The sequence below is a fragment of the Gymnoscopelus braueri genome, assembly GCF_963280865.1.
Source record: "Gymnoscopelus braueri genome assembly, chromosome: 2".
Lineage (NCBI taxonomy): Eukaryota > Metazoa > Chordata > Actinopteri > Myctophiformes > Myctophidae > Gymnoscopelus > Gymnoscopelus braueri.
Genome location: NC_137604.1, coordinates 56,864,201 through 56,880,948, shown reverse-complemented (window position 1 = coordinate 56,880,948; position 16,748 = coordinate 56,864,201). Strand labels below are relative to the sequence as shown.

General features: G+C 40.9%; 1 protein-coding gene across 1 annotated transcript in view; it reads left to right on the top strand.

The window, feature by feature from the left end:
- Positions 1–16,748, top strand: part of sdk1b (sidekick cell adhesion molecule 1b) — a 399,597-nt gene that overhangs the window by 175,540 nt on the left and 207,309 nt on the right. The window contains 1 exon segment of the mRNA XM_080416488.1: positions 235–382. Coding sequence (XP_080272614.1) covers positions 235–382 — 148 coding nt within the window.

The window sequence follows — 16,748 nt, the reverse complement described above, 5'->3', positions numbered from 1 at the left end:
GAGCGAACAGCGCCATCTAGTGGAAAACCACTGAAAACACACATCTCGTCATTCTCGTCATTGGCACTGTGAGCCATTGCAGAATACAAATGTATCAATGTTCATAACACATTTACAGATGCTAAAAGGGTTAGACTATAACTAGTTCTCTCTCTCTCTCTCTCTCTCTCTCTCTCTCTCTCTCTCTCTCTCTCTCTCTCTCTCTCTCTCTCTCTCTCTCTCTCTCTCTCTCAGTCCTGGGGGACTTCTCGTCTGAGGAGCAGAGAAAGACGGTGACTCAGGGTCGGGCGGCCGTCCTCAGCCCTCCCCCGCTCGCCTCATTCCCGCGACCGCTGGTCACATGGTACAGAGACGGACACAAGATCATCCCCAGCAACCGAGTGTGAGTTTCATGTTTTTTTTTTTTTTGGGTGCTATGGTTGGTTATGATTTCATTAGTTATGTTTACTGCCCTGCCGTTATTGCTTACTGTTGCTGGTGATTACGCTCTTTCAGTTTCAACTGCAATTACAATACTTTGCCAGTTTATTTTATCTGTAGTCTCATTGTCATTCTGTTCCAGAGTAAACTAATTAGCCACTGTGGTTCACACACACACACACACACACACACACACACACACACACACACACACACACACACACACACACACACACACACACACACACACACACACACATGATGTTGATTTTATATCTCAATGACATGTCAATTAACATGCTTTGGAAGCTCAGGCCTTCTATTATAAACCCTTACAGTACCTGTACCATATATTCTAAATATTTAGGCTTTCAAGAAATGTCCCTTCTTTTTTTAGATAATAGTTCAATAGGTTATTATCAAAAGGCCGTTATCCAAAGGGAGAAGAAATTACTTTTCGATTATTCAAATCTGCTTCACCTCTGTAATCTACAAAGTGAATAAGTAGCAACCTGACTGGAGCAGAAGCTAGGGGTAAATCAGGGTACATTTTGCTTGTTGTATTCGACAAGGGATTAGTTTGACATTATTGTCCGGCTCAGTGGTGGAAAAAGTCCTCAAATGTTTTACTAGTATCAATACTGCAGTGTAGAAATACTCTGTTACACGTAAAAGTAAGGTATTCAAAATGTACTTAAAGTACCAAAAGTAAAAGTCCCATTTCACAAGTTCAAAATGTATACAAATCATTTGAAAATTGCTGATCTACAAGCTTGTAGATCTGCTATTTTCAAATGGCAGAAATGTGCTGAAGTGGTTATGCTCTATGTTTTGTAATAATCAAAATCTACAAAGTAACTAGTAACTAAAGTTTTAAAATAATTGTTGTGGATTAAAAGTGCAATATTTGCCTCTGAGATGTAGTGGAGTAGAAGTAAAAGTACTGAAAATTGGAAATACTCCAGTAAAGTAAAAAATACCTCAAAATTGTACTTAAGTACAGCACTTTGGTAAATGTACTTAAAAGTTATTTTACACCACTGTTAGTAGCATACACTGTGCAAACCTGGGGTAAATCAGGGTATACATTTTGCTTGTTGTATTCAACAAGGGATTAGTTTGACATCATTGTCCTGCTACGTTTGATAGCATGTGCATATTTTCTTCTGCGCTGCTACAGCTCCTCTCTGTCAGCGTTCGTTTGAAACATCCAGTCCACATATTAACAATACAAGCGCTGTGACAGCTCAGGGAAAGGGGCAGGCTGTAGTACAAACACACCGTTAATACTTTACATTGCATAGATTGTTAAACTATTGATCGGGGCAAGTTAAAAACGCACGTATCGATTTTTTCTCAGAATGAATGTTGGAATTTTGCTCAGTGTTGTACAAAGAGCCATTTTTATTACTGTTATTTCACGGATGCCGCCACCGTCTCTTCCATTATGCCCACCAACAGCTCTCTGGGTCTGATAATTGTTTCTTAAGAATGAAACTGTAAGGGCCTTGTCACTGCACTACACAAATGACTGGGAGGAAATGGCAAATTTTTCACACCTTTTAATGGCGGCTCTGCTACAATGGCTGCCTCAGAGAGAAGGTCACTGTATGTGTGAGCTGTTTTGTCATATTGAGCTCAAACTTTCTAGCTTGAATGAAGTTGGGGAAAAAGAGCTTTGGCTTAATGACGCCGGACCACAATTATCCAAGTACATTACTGCACCTGCACGTCAATATGCATGAGTCAGCGCTTCATCCTTCTGCATTATTAGACTATAACTCCTCATGTCTCACTGCTATGGGAGAGAGATCCTTCACTCCTCTTTGACAATAATATTTCCTGACAATATCCCATCGTTAACGTTGAGGCCTGTGAATGGCTGCATTATTCTCATAACATCAAACCAAAGGAACATACAGTACCAGCTATGGATCAGTGGTTCTCAACCTTTTCAGGCCGTGACCCCCAAATGAATCATATTTGAACCGGGGACCCCCCCACCCTGACAATCACTTGGAATGTAAGAGTTGAGGCATTTCATTTAGTTTGACTACAGATAAATATAGTGAAAATAGCAGTTCTACAAGTTGCGAGGCGTTGTGAGCTTGTAGATCTGACATTTTGTCAGAATTTCCTTATATTATTTGACAATGTTTAATTAATTAAGCCAGTTTTTATAGTATAGTTTGTTGATTACTTTTGTTGCAGTAATTGCTTTTTTTCTTTTTTTTTAAGTATTAAAATATTTTAAAAATGGTCACTTTACTGTCATCTGGGGACACCTCCAACATCATGTGGGGATCCCTATGGGGGTCCCGACCCACAGATTGAGGAGCACTGCTATAGTTGACCTGGGTCTGGTTCACTGAACACATCAACATAGGGCTTCTTCCCCTTCATTAGCACTGTCGGAAAAGTCTCGTTATGACACAGTATGATCTGAAGGGAACAGCATTATGGGGTTTGAGAACAAAGGGAGTCTACCGGTGCGCCTCAGCCTACAACGGCCAGTCCGGTGTGTCACAGTCACAGACTCACAGGAGCAGGGACAACAGATGCAGAAGAGAGAAACACTGAAGCAGCACGGAGAGTTTTAAGCCTTTTATTATTTAGGTGCAAGTACAAAAAGCGACTGACGTTTCGGTCTTTCGACCTTCCTCAGAGTCATGAGGAAGGTCAGTCACTTTTTGTACTTGCACCTAAATAATAAAAGGCTTAAAACTGTCTGAGCTGCTCCAGCGTTTCTCTCTTCGGCATTGTGGGGTTGTTTGATAGTTGGGTTCAGTTGAAAGTACAAAAAGGTCCTTAAAAAGTCCTCATGCAAAAGTACTTCTTCAGACTAATTTACACCTCTTCTTAACGGCTCCCTCCATCTTGTCTTATTGTTTTCTTCTTTTCACACCTCCTCCAGTATCTGCCACTTCCCTTTATTACTCGTTCCAATTTATTTGTTTTCATCACATTTGTTCTCTCTGTTTCTGGAGGAGTTGCAAAGTAAACACGACCGCAGCCCTTAAAATAGTCGTAACTGAAGGAAAGTAAGCCTAACCGAAGGAGAATAATCCTAACTGTAACTGTATTTACAAAGAATTGTAACTGAAGGAAAGTGTAGCGAGATTGATTAATGGAAATACATTAACATTCTTTTTGCTGTTCAGCATTTATTGGCAAAGTTAACAGATACAATTGACGTGATCTGTGGTGTTTTTTTTTTTTTTTTTTTTTTACAGCTGTAGTGTGTATTTTTAACAGTGTGTCCAATCAACACAGTTCATTATTATTAGTGTGGCTCTGCAGGGGTCTTAGCAGTCTATAAGAGGGTCCATCTGTGTGTCCCGGAGCTGGTGGTCGATTGGCCGACTGCTTGGCTTGCCCTGATAGGTCAGCTGTCCTACAGTATATGGCTTATTATGACCTCACTTTTTTATCAGTCCCCTCATCCAGGGCAAAATAAAAGCAGGCTATGTGATAAAATATAATAGTATAATTGTTTTCCATATTGTATTGTCATTTCTTATTTTCAGTTCTTTTATGAATATTGTTTTCCACACACATCTCGACACACCATCGGCCATCGGAAAAAAATCCAAGATTAAAAAATGCATCGTGTTGTTTCTGCTTGGCTCATAGTTTCACTGTGTTCCACCCATAGAATGTATAAAAGAGATGGACAAAGCCACAACGCTGGTTTCTACAGACCGAAAATGAAGCCGATTGTTCAGGAATTTGGAATCCGCCATCTCTAATATAAGCCCAAAAGCACGTCGGGAACAGGAACCGGAAAACAATCCCCAAAGAATGCTATTGATAGGGTAGCTTGTCAATCAAGAGCGGGGGCGGGGAATGAATGCTATTGGTTGTGTAGCTTGTCAATCAAATCATCCCGCCCCTCCTAGAGAATAGCCTACTTTATCGTCAATTTTAAAATAAATGGGACCATAATTTAGCAAAACGCATATCATGATGATTGAAAGGAGACTTTAAACTAGCGACTGGAAGCATATGGAATTCATGACAATTTTTATTAAGGTAAGAAAATCTAGTCTAAAGTTTGTCAAAAACCCATCCGCTTACAATGAGAGAATATTCTTTCTGACTCCTGCAGGGGTAAAACAGCGAAACTACAGGCCATTCATATGAACTGTCTCTTCCGTATTGGAGTCGATGTAAAAATCTCAAGCTGGCCCCTTGGTTCCACCCCTGCTGTGGCCATGGACATGGTTAAAAAGTATGCCAAATTCAACTGGTATGATTCCAGTCTGGCAGCTCCATGCTACTGTGAAATGTAAGCGTGCTACAGAAAATTGTAAGATAATAAAAAAGTAGGTGTAAACACAGTAGCAAATTTGTTAGGCAGGATTTGTTTTGTTTTGTTTTTAATGTTTTTTTCTTTTCTTTTTTGGGTGCTTTGGTATGTAAATTCGGTTATGATTTTATTAGTTATGATTACTGCCCTACAGTTATTGCTTACTGTTGCTGATGATTACGCTCAGTTTCAGTTTCAAACTCCGGCGCAATTACGATACTTGGCCATTCTTTTCCTCTCTGTAGTCTCATTGTCATTCTGTTCCAGAGTAAACTAATTAGCCACTGTGGTTTACACACACACACACACACACACACACACACACACACACACACACACACACACACACACACACACACACACACACACACACACACACACACACACACACACACACACACACACACACACACTCCTAGACTCAGTTTCCCCAGACCAATGTCAGTATAACTGCTTCCTAGCTTGAGTGTGTCTGTGTGCGTTCACCCATGTGCGAGCGAGCACACCTATCTGAATATGTGCATGCGCGCGCGCGTGTGTGTGTGTGTGTGTGTGTGTGTGTGTGTGTGTGTGTGTGTGTGTGTGTGTGTGTGTGTGTGTGTGTGTGTGTGTGTGTGTGTGTGTGTGTGTGTGTGTGTGTGTGTGTGTGTGTGCGTGCGTGCGTGCGTGCGTGCGTGCGTGCGTGCGTGCGTGCGTGCGTGCGTCAGTGGTGGGAAAAAAAGTACTCAAATGCTTTACTTTTAAGTAAAAGTATCAATATTGCAATGTAGAAGTACTCTGTTACAAGTCCGGAATTTACTTGAGTAAAAGTACAAAAGTATTGGTATCAAAATGTACTTAACGTACCAAAAGTAAAAATACAAAAATGTTTGAAAATAGCAGATCTACAAGCTCACAACGCGTCGCGATGCAACACGTTGGGAGCTTGTAGATCTGCTATTTTCAAATAGCCTACAGGTATAAAATAGGGCTAAAGTGGTTAATGTATGTTTTATAATGTAATCATTTATATCTGCAAAGTAACTAGTAACTAAAGTTTTCAAATAATTGTAGTGGAGTAAAATGTACAATATGTGCCTCTGAGATGTAGTGGAGTAGAAGTAAACGAATTGGAAATACTCCAGTAAAGTAAAAGTACCTCAAAATTGCACTTAAGTACAGTACTTGAGTAAATGTGTGTGTGTGTGTGTGTGTGTGTGTGTGTGTGTGTGTGTGTGTGTGTGTATGCGTGCGTGTATGTGTGTGTGTGTGTGTGTGTGTGTGTGTGTGTGTGTGTGTGTGTGTGTGTGTGTGTGTGTGTGTGTGTGTGTGTGTGTGTGTGTGTTTGTGTGTGTGTACTGTATATGTGTGTTTGTGTATGAGGTCACGCTGGCTGATCCAGTCTCTAGGGGGACCAGGCCAGATGGTCTGTTATTTGGCTGTCTTCATGGCGAGTGAGCTGATGATGTGGTTTATGAAGTTTATTGATCGGATACGCATCCTTCCCCTCAGTCCCCCCAAACTCTCTCTCTCTCTCCCTCTCAATTCAATTTCAAAGGGCCTTTATTGCCAATAAAACTCAATATTATTATATTATATTCACATTATCACCTGGACTATAAGAAATGTTAAGTACAATTAAAATGGGCCGGCTAGAATAAAGAAATGTCTAGACATTGTAACATTGTATATTAGGGGTGTAACGATACATTTTAACACTGATATTATACGCATCACGATACATGGCTGATGGCATGATTCCTGATGTTCTTTTATAGCGATGTGATAGGTCTGTTCTGGGGAACTCATACTGTATGTGCCACAAATCATACTTAGCTGTTATTAGAATGCCTTATTCTTCATGCAAGATGAATTTAAATAGTGCCAATCCTCAAGAAAAACAATTTATGTGGCCAATATTTGTCATAACAAATAAAAACATATATCTGTTATAACATGGGCTTACAGTAGAGTAAAAGTACAATATTTGCCTCTGAGATGTAGTGGAGTAGAAGTACAGACATTTTGAAATACTCCAGTAAGGTAAAAAATACCTCCAAATTGTACTTAAGTACAGTACTTGAGTAAATGTACTTAGTTACTTTCCACCACTGTTCGCAAAGCTACACTAAAATATGGTAGAACTGTATAAAGAGCTTTGTGAATGAGACCCATTGATTCACTGGCAAAGACATTTTGTCTTCACCACATAAGAAAACTCATACCTTGTCTACTAGAATCCATTGCTGACCTGCACATCACTGGTCTCTTCCTTAGAGCCCACATGGAAAATAGCCTCCGTTCATTACCTCCAAATGTCACATATCCGCAGCCAGAAAACCTGGGTGTTACTTTGGACTCCTACCTCTCTCTGGAAGGTCATGTAAAGATGGTTGTCTCGTCCTATTTCTGCCAGTGGTACATTTGAAACATGGCCAAAATCAAACCCTTTCTTTCCACCCCTGACCTTTGAGCACTTTGTGCCAAAAAATACTGAAGACATGTTTTGGGTGTTGGTTGATTGTCTGGTTAAACTCTGGTGCTTCCACCAAATTAACCGTAGAACAGTGTGAAGTAATTAAACCTCTTTTCCTTGTTTTAACGTTGCTAAGTACAAGGCACAAGTTAGGATTATCAATACAATAACATTTTTTGCATTGCAAAATGATTTTTTTTTTTTTTTAATTTTTATCCCGTGATTTTTTTCACCCGGTGCCAATTTCCTAAGTGATCCTGGGCGCTACACCAGCCTTACACCAGCGCTACACCAGTCCCCCACAGCCTAGGGAGGCCAGGGCCGAGCTCATGCTTCCTTCAATGCATGAGAGCCAACTGACCTTCTTGTCACCTGACAGGGGGGAGTTTCCCCAGTAGGACGTAGCGCGTGGAAGGAACACGTTATTCCAACCAGTTCCCTTCCCCTCCATCAGGCTGTCATGGGGGAGGCGGTATAGCGACCAGGATTACTACATGTTTTTGTGAGGGTATTAACTAAACTACCCTAGGCTAGGAGACACGGGGAGAACATGCAAAATCCATTGCAAAATGATTTTAGATCCATACAAGTCACACAAGAAGTTGCTGTTTTCATATCGATGTAGTTGGATCGATGCAAAATACTGTATCGCTACACCACTTTCGTCCGTCCGTCCGTCCGTCCGTCCGCCTGTCCGTCCGTCTCTAATTCTGACAGTCTATATGACAGTCAGTGTGACAACCCAGACAGCCCCAGCTCTCAGCGTAGCGGCCAGCAGAGTCCTCTCAAGCTGTCACTTCAACACCCCCTGCTCTAATCTAATCTTGGATTCCCCTCTCACTGGCCTCTGCCCTTCCCCCGTTCCCCAAATTGTCTGTCTTTATTTCCTTCTGCTCTGAAGTTCTGATGTATCGGAGGTTCATTTTCTATCCAGCTGTCCAAGACTGCTACATTTTGTGATGTGTGTGTGTGTGCGTGCGTGCGTGCGTGTGTGTGTGTGTGTGTGTGTCTGTGCGTCTGTGTGAGAGAGAGAGAGATAGAGAGAGACTGCTATATTTTTTATGTAGGTATTTTTGATGAAACCTTGCAGTCCAGGTCCCAGAAATGGAGAGCTGCTGCTGCTGCTGCTAATTAAGCTCTGAGGCTCAGAACAGATGGATGTGAAATGATAGCTTGCTGCCCTCTGGCATCATGATCCACAGGACAGGAGAGAGAGGAGAGGAGAGGAGAGGAGAGGAGAGGAGAGGAGAGGAGAGGAGAGGAGAGGTAAAACCAGAGGCCTGCTTGTCTTTTTTTTCCTCTCCCGTCCTTTGTCCATCAGCAGGGCTACGGCTGAGGACCTGATTGATCAAATAAAGATAGAGTGATCCGTACAGAGGCATCACATGGCAGTGAGGTGAACAGTGGTGGACAGAAGTGCTTTTACATAAATAAAACTATCAATACTGCAATGTCGAACTATACTCTGTTACAAGTAAAAGCCCTGTGTTCAAAACGTTACTTGAGTAAAAGTACAAAAGTATTGGCATCAAAATATAGTTGAAGTACCAGAAGTAAAAGTGCTCAAATGTTTGAAAATAACAACGCGTCGCATCGCGTGAGCTTGTAGATCTGCTCTTTTCAAATAGCCTAGGTATAAAATAGGGCTAAAGTGGTTCATGTATGTTTCATAATATAATAATTTATATCTGAAAAGTAACTAAACTGTAGTAACTAAAGTGTTCAAATAATTGTAGTGGAGTAAAAGTACAATATTTGGATACGAGATGTTGTGGAGTAGAAGTAAAAGTATTGAAAGTTGGAAATACTCAAGTGAAGTACGAATACCTCAAAATTGTACTTAAGTACAGTACTTGTACTTAGTTGCTTTACACCACTGTAGGTGAATATCCCAGATTGATCAAATAGAGATATAGTGATCTATACAGAGGCATCACGTGGCAGTGAGGAGGTGAATAATATACCAGCCTGTAGATGTGGTTCAGGCAGGGTGGAGAGAGAGAGCGCTGATGATGAGGTCACAGGTGGTCATTTTCGGGGATGGGCCTTATGGGAAATATTCCTCATCCCTGATAGACCTGGCCTAACCAGCCATCTGCCATAGAGGAGCTGCATAATATGTGTGCGTGTGTGCGTGCGCACATCAGGTGTATGTGTGTGTGTGTGTATGGGCGCCCCCTCCAGACTCGCATTCATTTTTGATTTTGTCAAACGGCACTGAACGGAACGAGTGATTCATTACCTCGACTCACACATACACACACACACACACACACACACACACACACACACACACGCAGGTGCACGCACACACAACCAAGAGCAATCTGAGCAGAAGTTGCTCGCTGAGTGAACTTTGTGAGCAGATGTTGTGTCTGTGAGTGAGTGCGTGGTCATGCGAGCGAGAGAAAGATCAAGAGGGAAAAAAGATGCATTTAGAGAGAGAGAGTGAAGGAAAGGACATGGAGGACATGGAGTCTAAAGACGACGCGTCTGCTGTTTGAACGCTCTCTGCTCTCTGTCGTGTTGACAGAGAGACAAGCGCTGTCCTTAATCCATCAAGACCGGGAACACATCTGTGTGTCATTTTTAGATTTATTTGGGCTATTCAAAAATAGCAGATCTACAAGGTCATAGCACGGCACCGAGTGCCGCGCTATGAGCTTGTAGATCTGCTATTTATTGAAAAATCGTGAAAATTAGTGTGAATCTTTGAATATATATATATATTTTAAAGCAAACATTTCAACTCAAATCTTTGCTTCTGGGGGATTCTACAAATAATATCTTCTAAATCCTAACAGTTTTTTGTTGTTGCTATAATATCATTATATATATCATGTGGTTCTTTTTTTTCATGTCAAGGACCCCCAAAATTATATGTATTTGGCTGCGGACCCCCATCTCAAAATATTTTGTTCCAGGGACCCCCATGAATTAAAGATTTGAGTTAAAAATGTTTGCTTTAAAATAATATATATATTCAATGATTTGCAAAAAATGTTCACCATTTTTCAAAAATAGCTGATCTATATCTGCTATTTTTGAATAGCCAAAGACATCTTAAAATGACACAGATGTGTTCCTGGTCTGAATGGGTTAAGAGACACTTCACTGCATGGACACCTAAGGGAACATAATGAGAGTGACTGAGAGATGAGGAGATGGGGATCAGTCAGAGGCAGAGCACAATATGCAGGATGCACTGGATTTAAATGCTGAGAAAAGTAAATAGTATAATCCATTAAGACCGTGAACGCATCTGTGTCATTTTAAGATTTCTTTGGCTATTCAAAAATAGCAGATATACAAGCTCAAATACATAATCATTTTGGGGGTCCTTGACATGGAAAAGTTGGAGCACCACTGATATAGCAGCAACATACTGTTAGGATTTAGAAAACATTTTTAGATATGTATTTGGCCGTAGATCCCCATCTCAAATTGTTTTGTTCCAGGGACCCCCCCCCCCCCCCCCAGAAGCTAAGATGTTAGTTACAAATATTCGCTTTAAAAATATATATATTCAAAGATTTGAACACATTTTCAAGATTCTTCAAAAATAGCAGATCTACAAGCTCATAGCGCGGCACTCGGTGCCGCGCTATGAGCTTGTAGATCTGCTATTTTTGAATAGCGCAAAGAAATCTAAATATGACTGGAAGTGATTCTTTATCGATGATGTTATTTAGGTACCTCTGGAATTACTTCTGGAAAAAAGGCACATGGCTAACAGTGTTTAGGGGAAAAAAGCAATTACCACTGTTTTTAATTTTTCAATCTTGCTCTCCTGGGTTTTAAAATAACAAAGAGTAGAGCAAACACATTGCTAAGGCCCACTAGTGTATTGTGGTCTGTAGGTTGTACATAATTGCACTAATTAAGCTATCAGTTAGCTAAGTAGCTCCATCTCATCCAAAGTCGTGACAAACAAGCTAAACTCAGCTCAGTCCGATGCAGCGCCACTTCAGTTGCTGTGTGTTTTTAATTTTGTCCATAACCCAGCAGTAATGGAATGCATTGGTCTTAGCTAAACGTTATTATCCTTTAGAGAAGTCTTTAGAGCAGGGGGTCTTCAACAGGGGGTCCGGGACCCCTAGGGGGTCCTCAGAGTAACTACAGGGGGTCCGCCAAATCTTTGCGTGATGGGCAACATTAGCCAAAAATAGCAGATCTACAAGCTCGCAACGCCTCGCGCTGCAAGGCGTTGTGAGCTTGTAGATCGACGTACAGAGCCAATGGTCAAGTTGACTAAATATTGATGATTTAAAAGGTAACTACCTGAAAATACACATTAGCATGAATCCAACTATCTATGAAATCTATGAAAAAGTTTAATCTGCAACACAGTTATATACAATATAGTCCCTACTTCATCTCTCTCTCTCAGCTAGGGGGTCTTTGGGCTGAAAAACGTTGAAGAGACGGACAGAGAGAGGGGGAGGAACAGGTCCCCAACCAACCAATCAAACTGGTCAATACTGGTCAGGTGCCGGCGGAGAGCCCTGTTCCCTAAACATATTAATAAAGTTCGGCCGGTTGGCTCAACACACACACAACACACTGTGGCCCATATTCTCTTTCTCTAACAACTAATAACCAACTTCTGCTAATACATTCTGATTGAGTCTCTGTTGAGTCCATAATAATAATAATAATAATAATAAACTTTATTTGTATAGCACCTTTCATGACATGAAATGCAGCTCAAAGTGCTTTACAGAGCAAGGATACAATTACAGTTAGAACCAATTTAACAATAAAGCAAACAAAAATAAAATAAAATAAAATAAAAGCAGTAAAATGCAGTAAAATAGAGTGTTTTGGGTTTTGTTAAGTTGAGGGAAATGTCCCATCAGGATAAAAACTAATTCCGGACAGAGATAATGGACTTTTTTAAAAGGAGGCCGTGTTAAATTAAAGTTGATTGCCTATTCCTTTTTTTTGTTTTCCATTCAAGTCACTGGAGTGAGTTCTAATAACATGAGAGCAACAGAATGACGTTTCAGATCAACTATTCAAAAAGCTTTAACCCATTAAGACCGGGAAAGAATCGGTGTCATTTTTAGATTTCTTTGGGCTATTCAAAAATAGCAGATATACAAGCTCATAGCACGGCACCGAGTGCCGTGCTATGAGCTTGTAGATCTGCTATTTTTGAAAAATCTTGAACATTTGTGTGAATATTTGAATATAATGTGTTTTAAAGGGAACATTTGTAACTCAAATCTTTGCTTTGCGTCCCTGGAACTAAATATTTTGAGATGGGGGTCCGTGGCCAAATGCATATAATTTTGGGGGTCCTTGACATGAAAAGGTTTAAGAACCACTGATATATATATATATATATATATACTGTATATAGCAACATAAGTTTTTCTGAAAACCGTTAGGATTTAGAGGACATTTTGTAGGATCCTCAGAAGCAAAAATGTTCGCTTAAAAAAATATACATTCAAAGATTTGCACACATTTTCACAATTAAAAATAAAATAGCAGATATACAAGCTCATATCTATGAGCTTATATATCTGCTATTTTTTAATAGCCAAAAGAAATGTAAAATTACACAGATGCGTTCCCGGTCTAAATGGGTTAATTAAGACACAACCCCAGATAGAAGAAGAATGGAAATGAATCAACAGTATTTCTTCTCTGGTGCCTCCTTGAACTTTCTGTTTTCCAGCCCGACCCCCCCCCCCCCCCCCCCCTTCAGTACTATAATTGAATTGCTCCTCTGGTCTGTTAATATGGTGGAAAATAACACATTGCATGAACATTTTCCTCACCGGATGAACGCTCGCTCTTCATTTCTGTCTGCCTCTCTATCTTGCTATCTATTTCATTCATCTCTCTCTCTCTCACTATCTCTCTCTCTCCCTCTGTCTACCTGTCTAGAGTGGTGGAAAAAGTATTCCCATTTTTTTACTTAAAGGATGAGTTCACCCCAAAAAAATCTTATTTTCTATCAATTACACACCCCATGAAGCCTTGATTTCATGGATTTATTTTTGTTTTTGTGGCATTCCTAAGACAATAATTTGATGACCGTGTGTATTTCCGGTAGGAGACACAAATAATCTACTCTGTGTCTCCTACCGGATACATTAGCCGGTAGGAGACGGGAATCAAATTATTGGCTTAAGAATGCGACAAAAACTAAAAATAATCCATGGATTCAAGGCTTCATAGGGTGCAATTGATAGAAAATAAGTCATTGTTTGGGTGAACTCCTCCTTTAAGTAAAAGTATCAATACTGAAGTAAAAGTCCGGAATTCAAAATGTACTTGAGAAAAAGTACAAAAGTATTGATATCAACATGTACTTAAACTCTTAAAGTACCAAAAGTAGAAAGTACTCATTATGCAGAATGTCCCATTTCACACACTTTCTAATGTATAGGATGTATAAAAATCTTTTGAAAATAGCAGATCTACAAGCTCACAACGCATTGTGAGCTTGTAGTTCGGCTATTTTAAATGGCCGAAATGTATTTAGGGCTGAAGTGGTTATTGTATGTTTTGTAATAAAAAAGAAAATCTACAAAGTAACTAGTAACTAAAGTTTTCAAATAATTGTAGTGGAGTAAAAGTACAATATTTGCCTCTGAGATGTAGTGGAGTAAAAGTAAAAGCACTGAAAATTGGAAATACTCCAGTAAAGTAAAAATACCTCAACATTGTACTTAAGTACAGTACTTGAGTAAATGTACATAGTTACTTTACAGCACTGCCTTTCTCTCTGTCTGTCTCTGTCTCTGGCTCTCTGGCTCTCTGGCTCTGGCTCTGGCTCTCGGTCTGTGTCTGTGTCTGTGTCTGTGTCTGTGTCTGTGGCTCTGGCTCTGGCTCTGGCTCTGGCTCTGGCTCTGGCTCTGGCTCTGGCTCTGGCTCTGGCTCTGGCTCTGGCTCTGTCTCTCTCAATCTGTCTCTCTTCCTCTGTCTCTCTCGCTCTCTCTGTGTCTGTCTCCTCCCCACTCTACTCTGTCTGTGGCCTTGCTGTCAGATACTGTTATATGAGGTGCCGATTTGGACAATAGCCTATCCAGTTATGATCACCACCCATCCAGTGTGTTCTAAACTTCTGTCTGTGTGTCCGAGGCTAATCCCACACACCACTGGAGCCATCAGCACTACATTTCTCATGATGCACGCTGCTGCCAGTTGGCCAAGGAAGTACATCCCAGAATATTTTTGTGAAATCATAATCTCATTTTAGTGGTGGAAAGTAACCAAGTACATGCACTCAAGTACTGTACTTAAGTACAATTTTGAGATACTTTTACTTTACCTGGAGTATTTCCAATTTTCAATACTTTTACTTCTACTCTACTACATCCCAAAGGCAAATATTGCACTTTAACTCAACTTAGCTATAGGGAACAGCCTATGTTTGTCTGAAACTATCAGAATCAGTGTACAGTAGTTGAAAAGGTGGACTTCATTTAAGCTTTAATGTGTGTTTTCAGGAAAACTGGATGCACCTGAACTTAATTTCGCACGCACGCACGCACGCACGCACGCACGCACGCACGCACGCACGCACGCACGCACGCACGCACGCACGCACGCACGCACGCACGCACGCACGACTTGTTTATTTGAGAGTGAAAAAAAAAAATGTTGTTTACTCTGTGTGTGATGATAACTATACTGGATCACGAAGCAAGCTATTATTGTAATCTGAACAGCAAATTAAATGGCACCATCACAAAAAACATAGCTGAGCAGAACAGTTTCCTAAAAGTGTAAACAACATATTTAGCTGGTGGCTCTGACAGCTTACATAATGTTCATAGTCAAGATAATAGATAGATAATGAGACACTTAACAGGAAAGAAAGCAGTTTTTAGTTTTTTCATTGCAGTTTCAAGAAAGGTTTAAAGACAGAAAAACGGATCAGATATCAACATGGCAGTGTGAAATATGCATAAGGTGCATGATACAGTATATACATAAGTTGCATGGTAAACAACAGTGGGAGTAAAACACTTCATTCATATAGCACCTTTCAAAACTGGGTTACAAAGTGCTTTACAAAGAAAACAACAAAATAAAACTTCACACAAAACAAAACAAAAGAAAGTGCAGAAAACAATGCAGATAAATAAGTACATGTACTTTCATACTGGTGAAAGACCAGCGAAAAAATTACAGATATGTACACTGTGAAGACTGAACCAAACCAACACTCGGAGACAGTATTTGCGAAGGCCTCACAGGGCGTTTTATTGGTAAATATGGCACGTCCACAGGGGGGAAACCCCTGGTGCCGTACGTTTCAAATCATAAATCAAACAAAACTAACTTTTCACCCCTTCGGGGCTCTGTGTCAGTAATTGTCCATGCGTTTCTCCCTCACGCCCTCTGCGTGGGGTTCCAGTCCATGAACGGTTTAGTTACGCATCAGGTCCTAGGTTGCCTAGAACAGAAACACTGTAATTAGTCTCCGACATATATACTGTAACACCAAGGAATGAGGAGGAGAATAAGTGGAGGTTCGCTTACCGCCTGTGCACCTGTCTGGTCAACGTGGAGAGTCAGGACACACTGAGACAGAGACGGTGCTTTTGGTCTGTCTGGGCGCTCCCCAGCTGGGCAACGCAGGTGCGCTCACTTCAGGTTGATTCCACAGATAGATTGGCAGGTAGCGCGCGTCGAGGACGCAGCCCAGCTGGGGGCGGGGCCTGGCTGGCCACGGACCGTCTCTGCCGCCCTGACTCTCCCCGTTGAGGTGCTTACCTGACAGGCGGTTGCCTAGCGACACTCCACAACACATAAGGTCCACAGGACTTTTTTGTGTCATCCGTTTAGCCTAAATGTCTTACTGTACCTCCATGCTGTATACATTTTTTGTATTTTGTGAAGATTTTTTGGGGGCTTTTTATGCCTTTATGTAGATAGGCTGACATGAAAATTGGCTGACATGAAATGGGGAGAGAGATGGGGGGGGGGGGGGGGGTGACACGCAGCAAAGGTTGTCGGCACCGGGAGTCGAACCCGCGACACGCCATCAGGCTGGCATTGCAGCCTAGGGTGCCTGGACCGCCATGCTAAGGCCCAGGCCCATGCTTTAAACATTTTTGACCAATGAAGTATTCAATCAATCAGTCAATCAATCAAAATGAGGCAATCAAAGGTAGCAGATTATAACAGCTGTGTGAGTGTACAGTCATGTGGTACAGTAACAGACCCTGTGTGGTGGCCTGTCTCTTAAGGACACCATGGCGACTGTAATAGTAATAGTAAAATTAGAAAAATAATATAAAATTGAATTAGCTTAACTGCTCAACCAATGGGGCTAATGCACCGAGCAGGCAAGGTCAGGTAAATATTATTTGTATTTTAAATGATGAAATTGTCATTTAATTTATATTTAATCTCCTCTTCTCTGAGTAAAAACTCATTAACTTGTGCGTGTACAGTATGTGTACGTGTCCACATAAGTAAGTGTGTGTGTGTGTGTGTGTGTGTGTGTGTGTGTGTGTGTGTGTGTGTGTGTGTGTGTGTGTGTGTGTGTGTGTGTGTGTGTGTGTGTGTGTGTGTGTGTGTGTGTGTGTGTGTGTG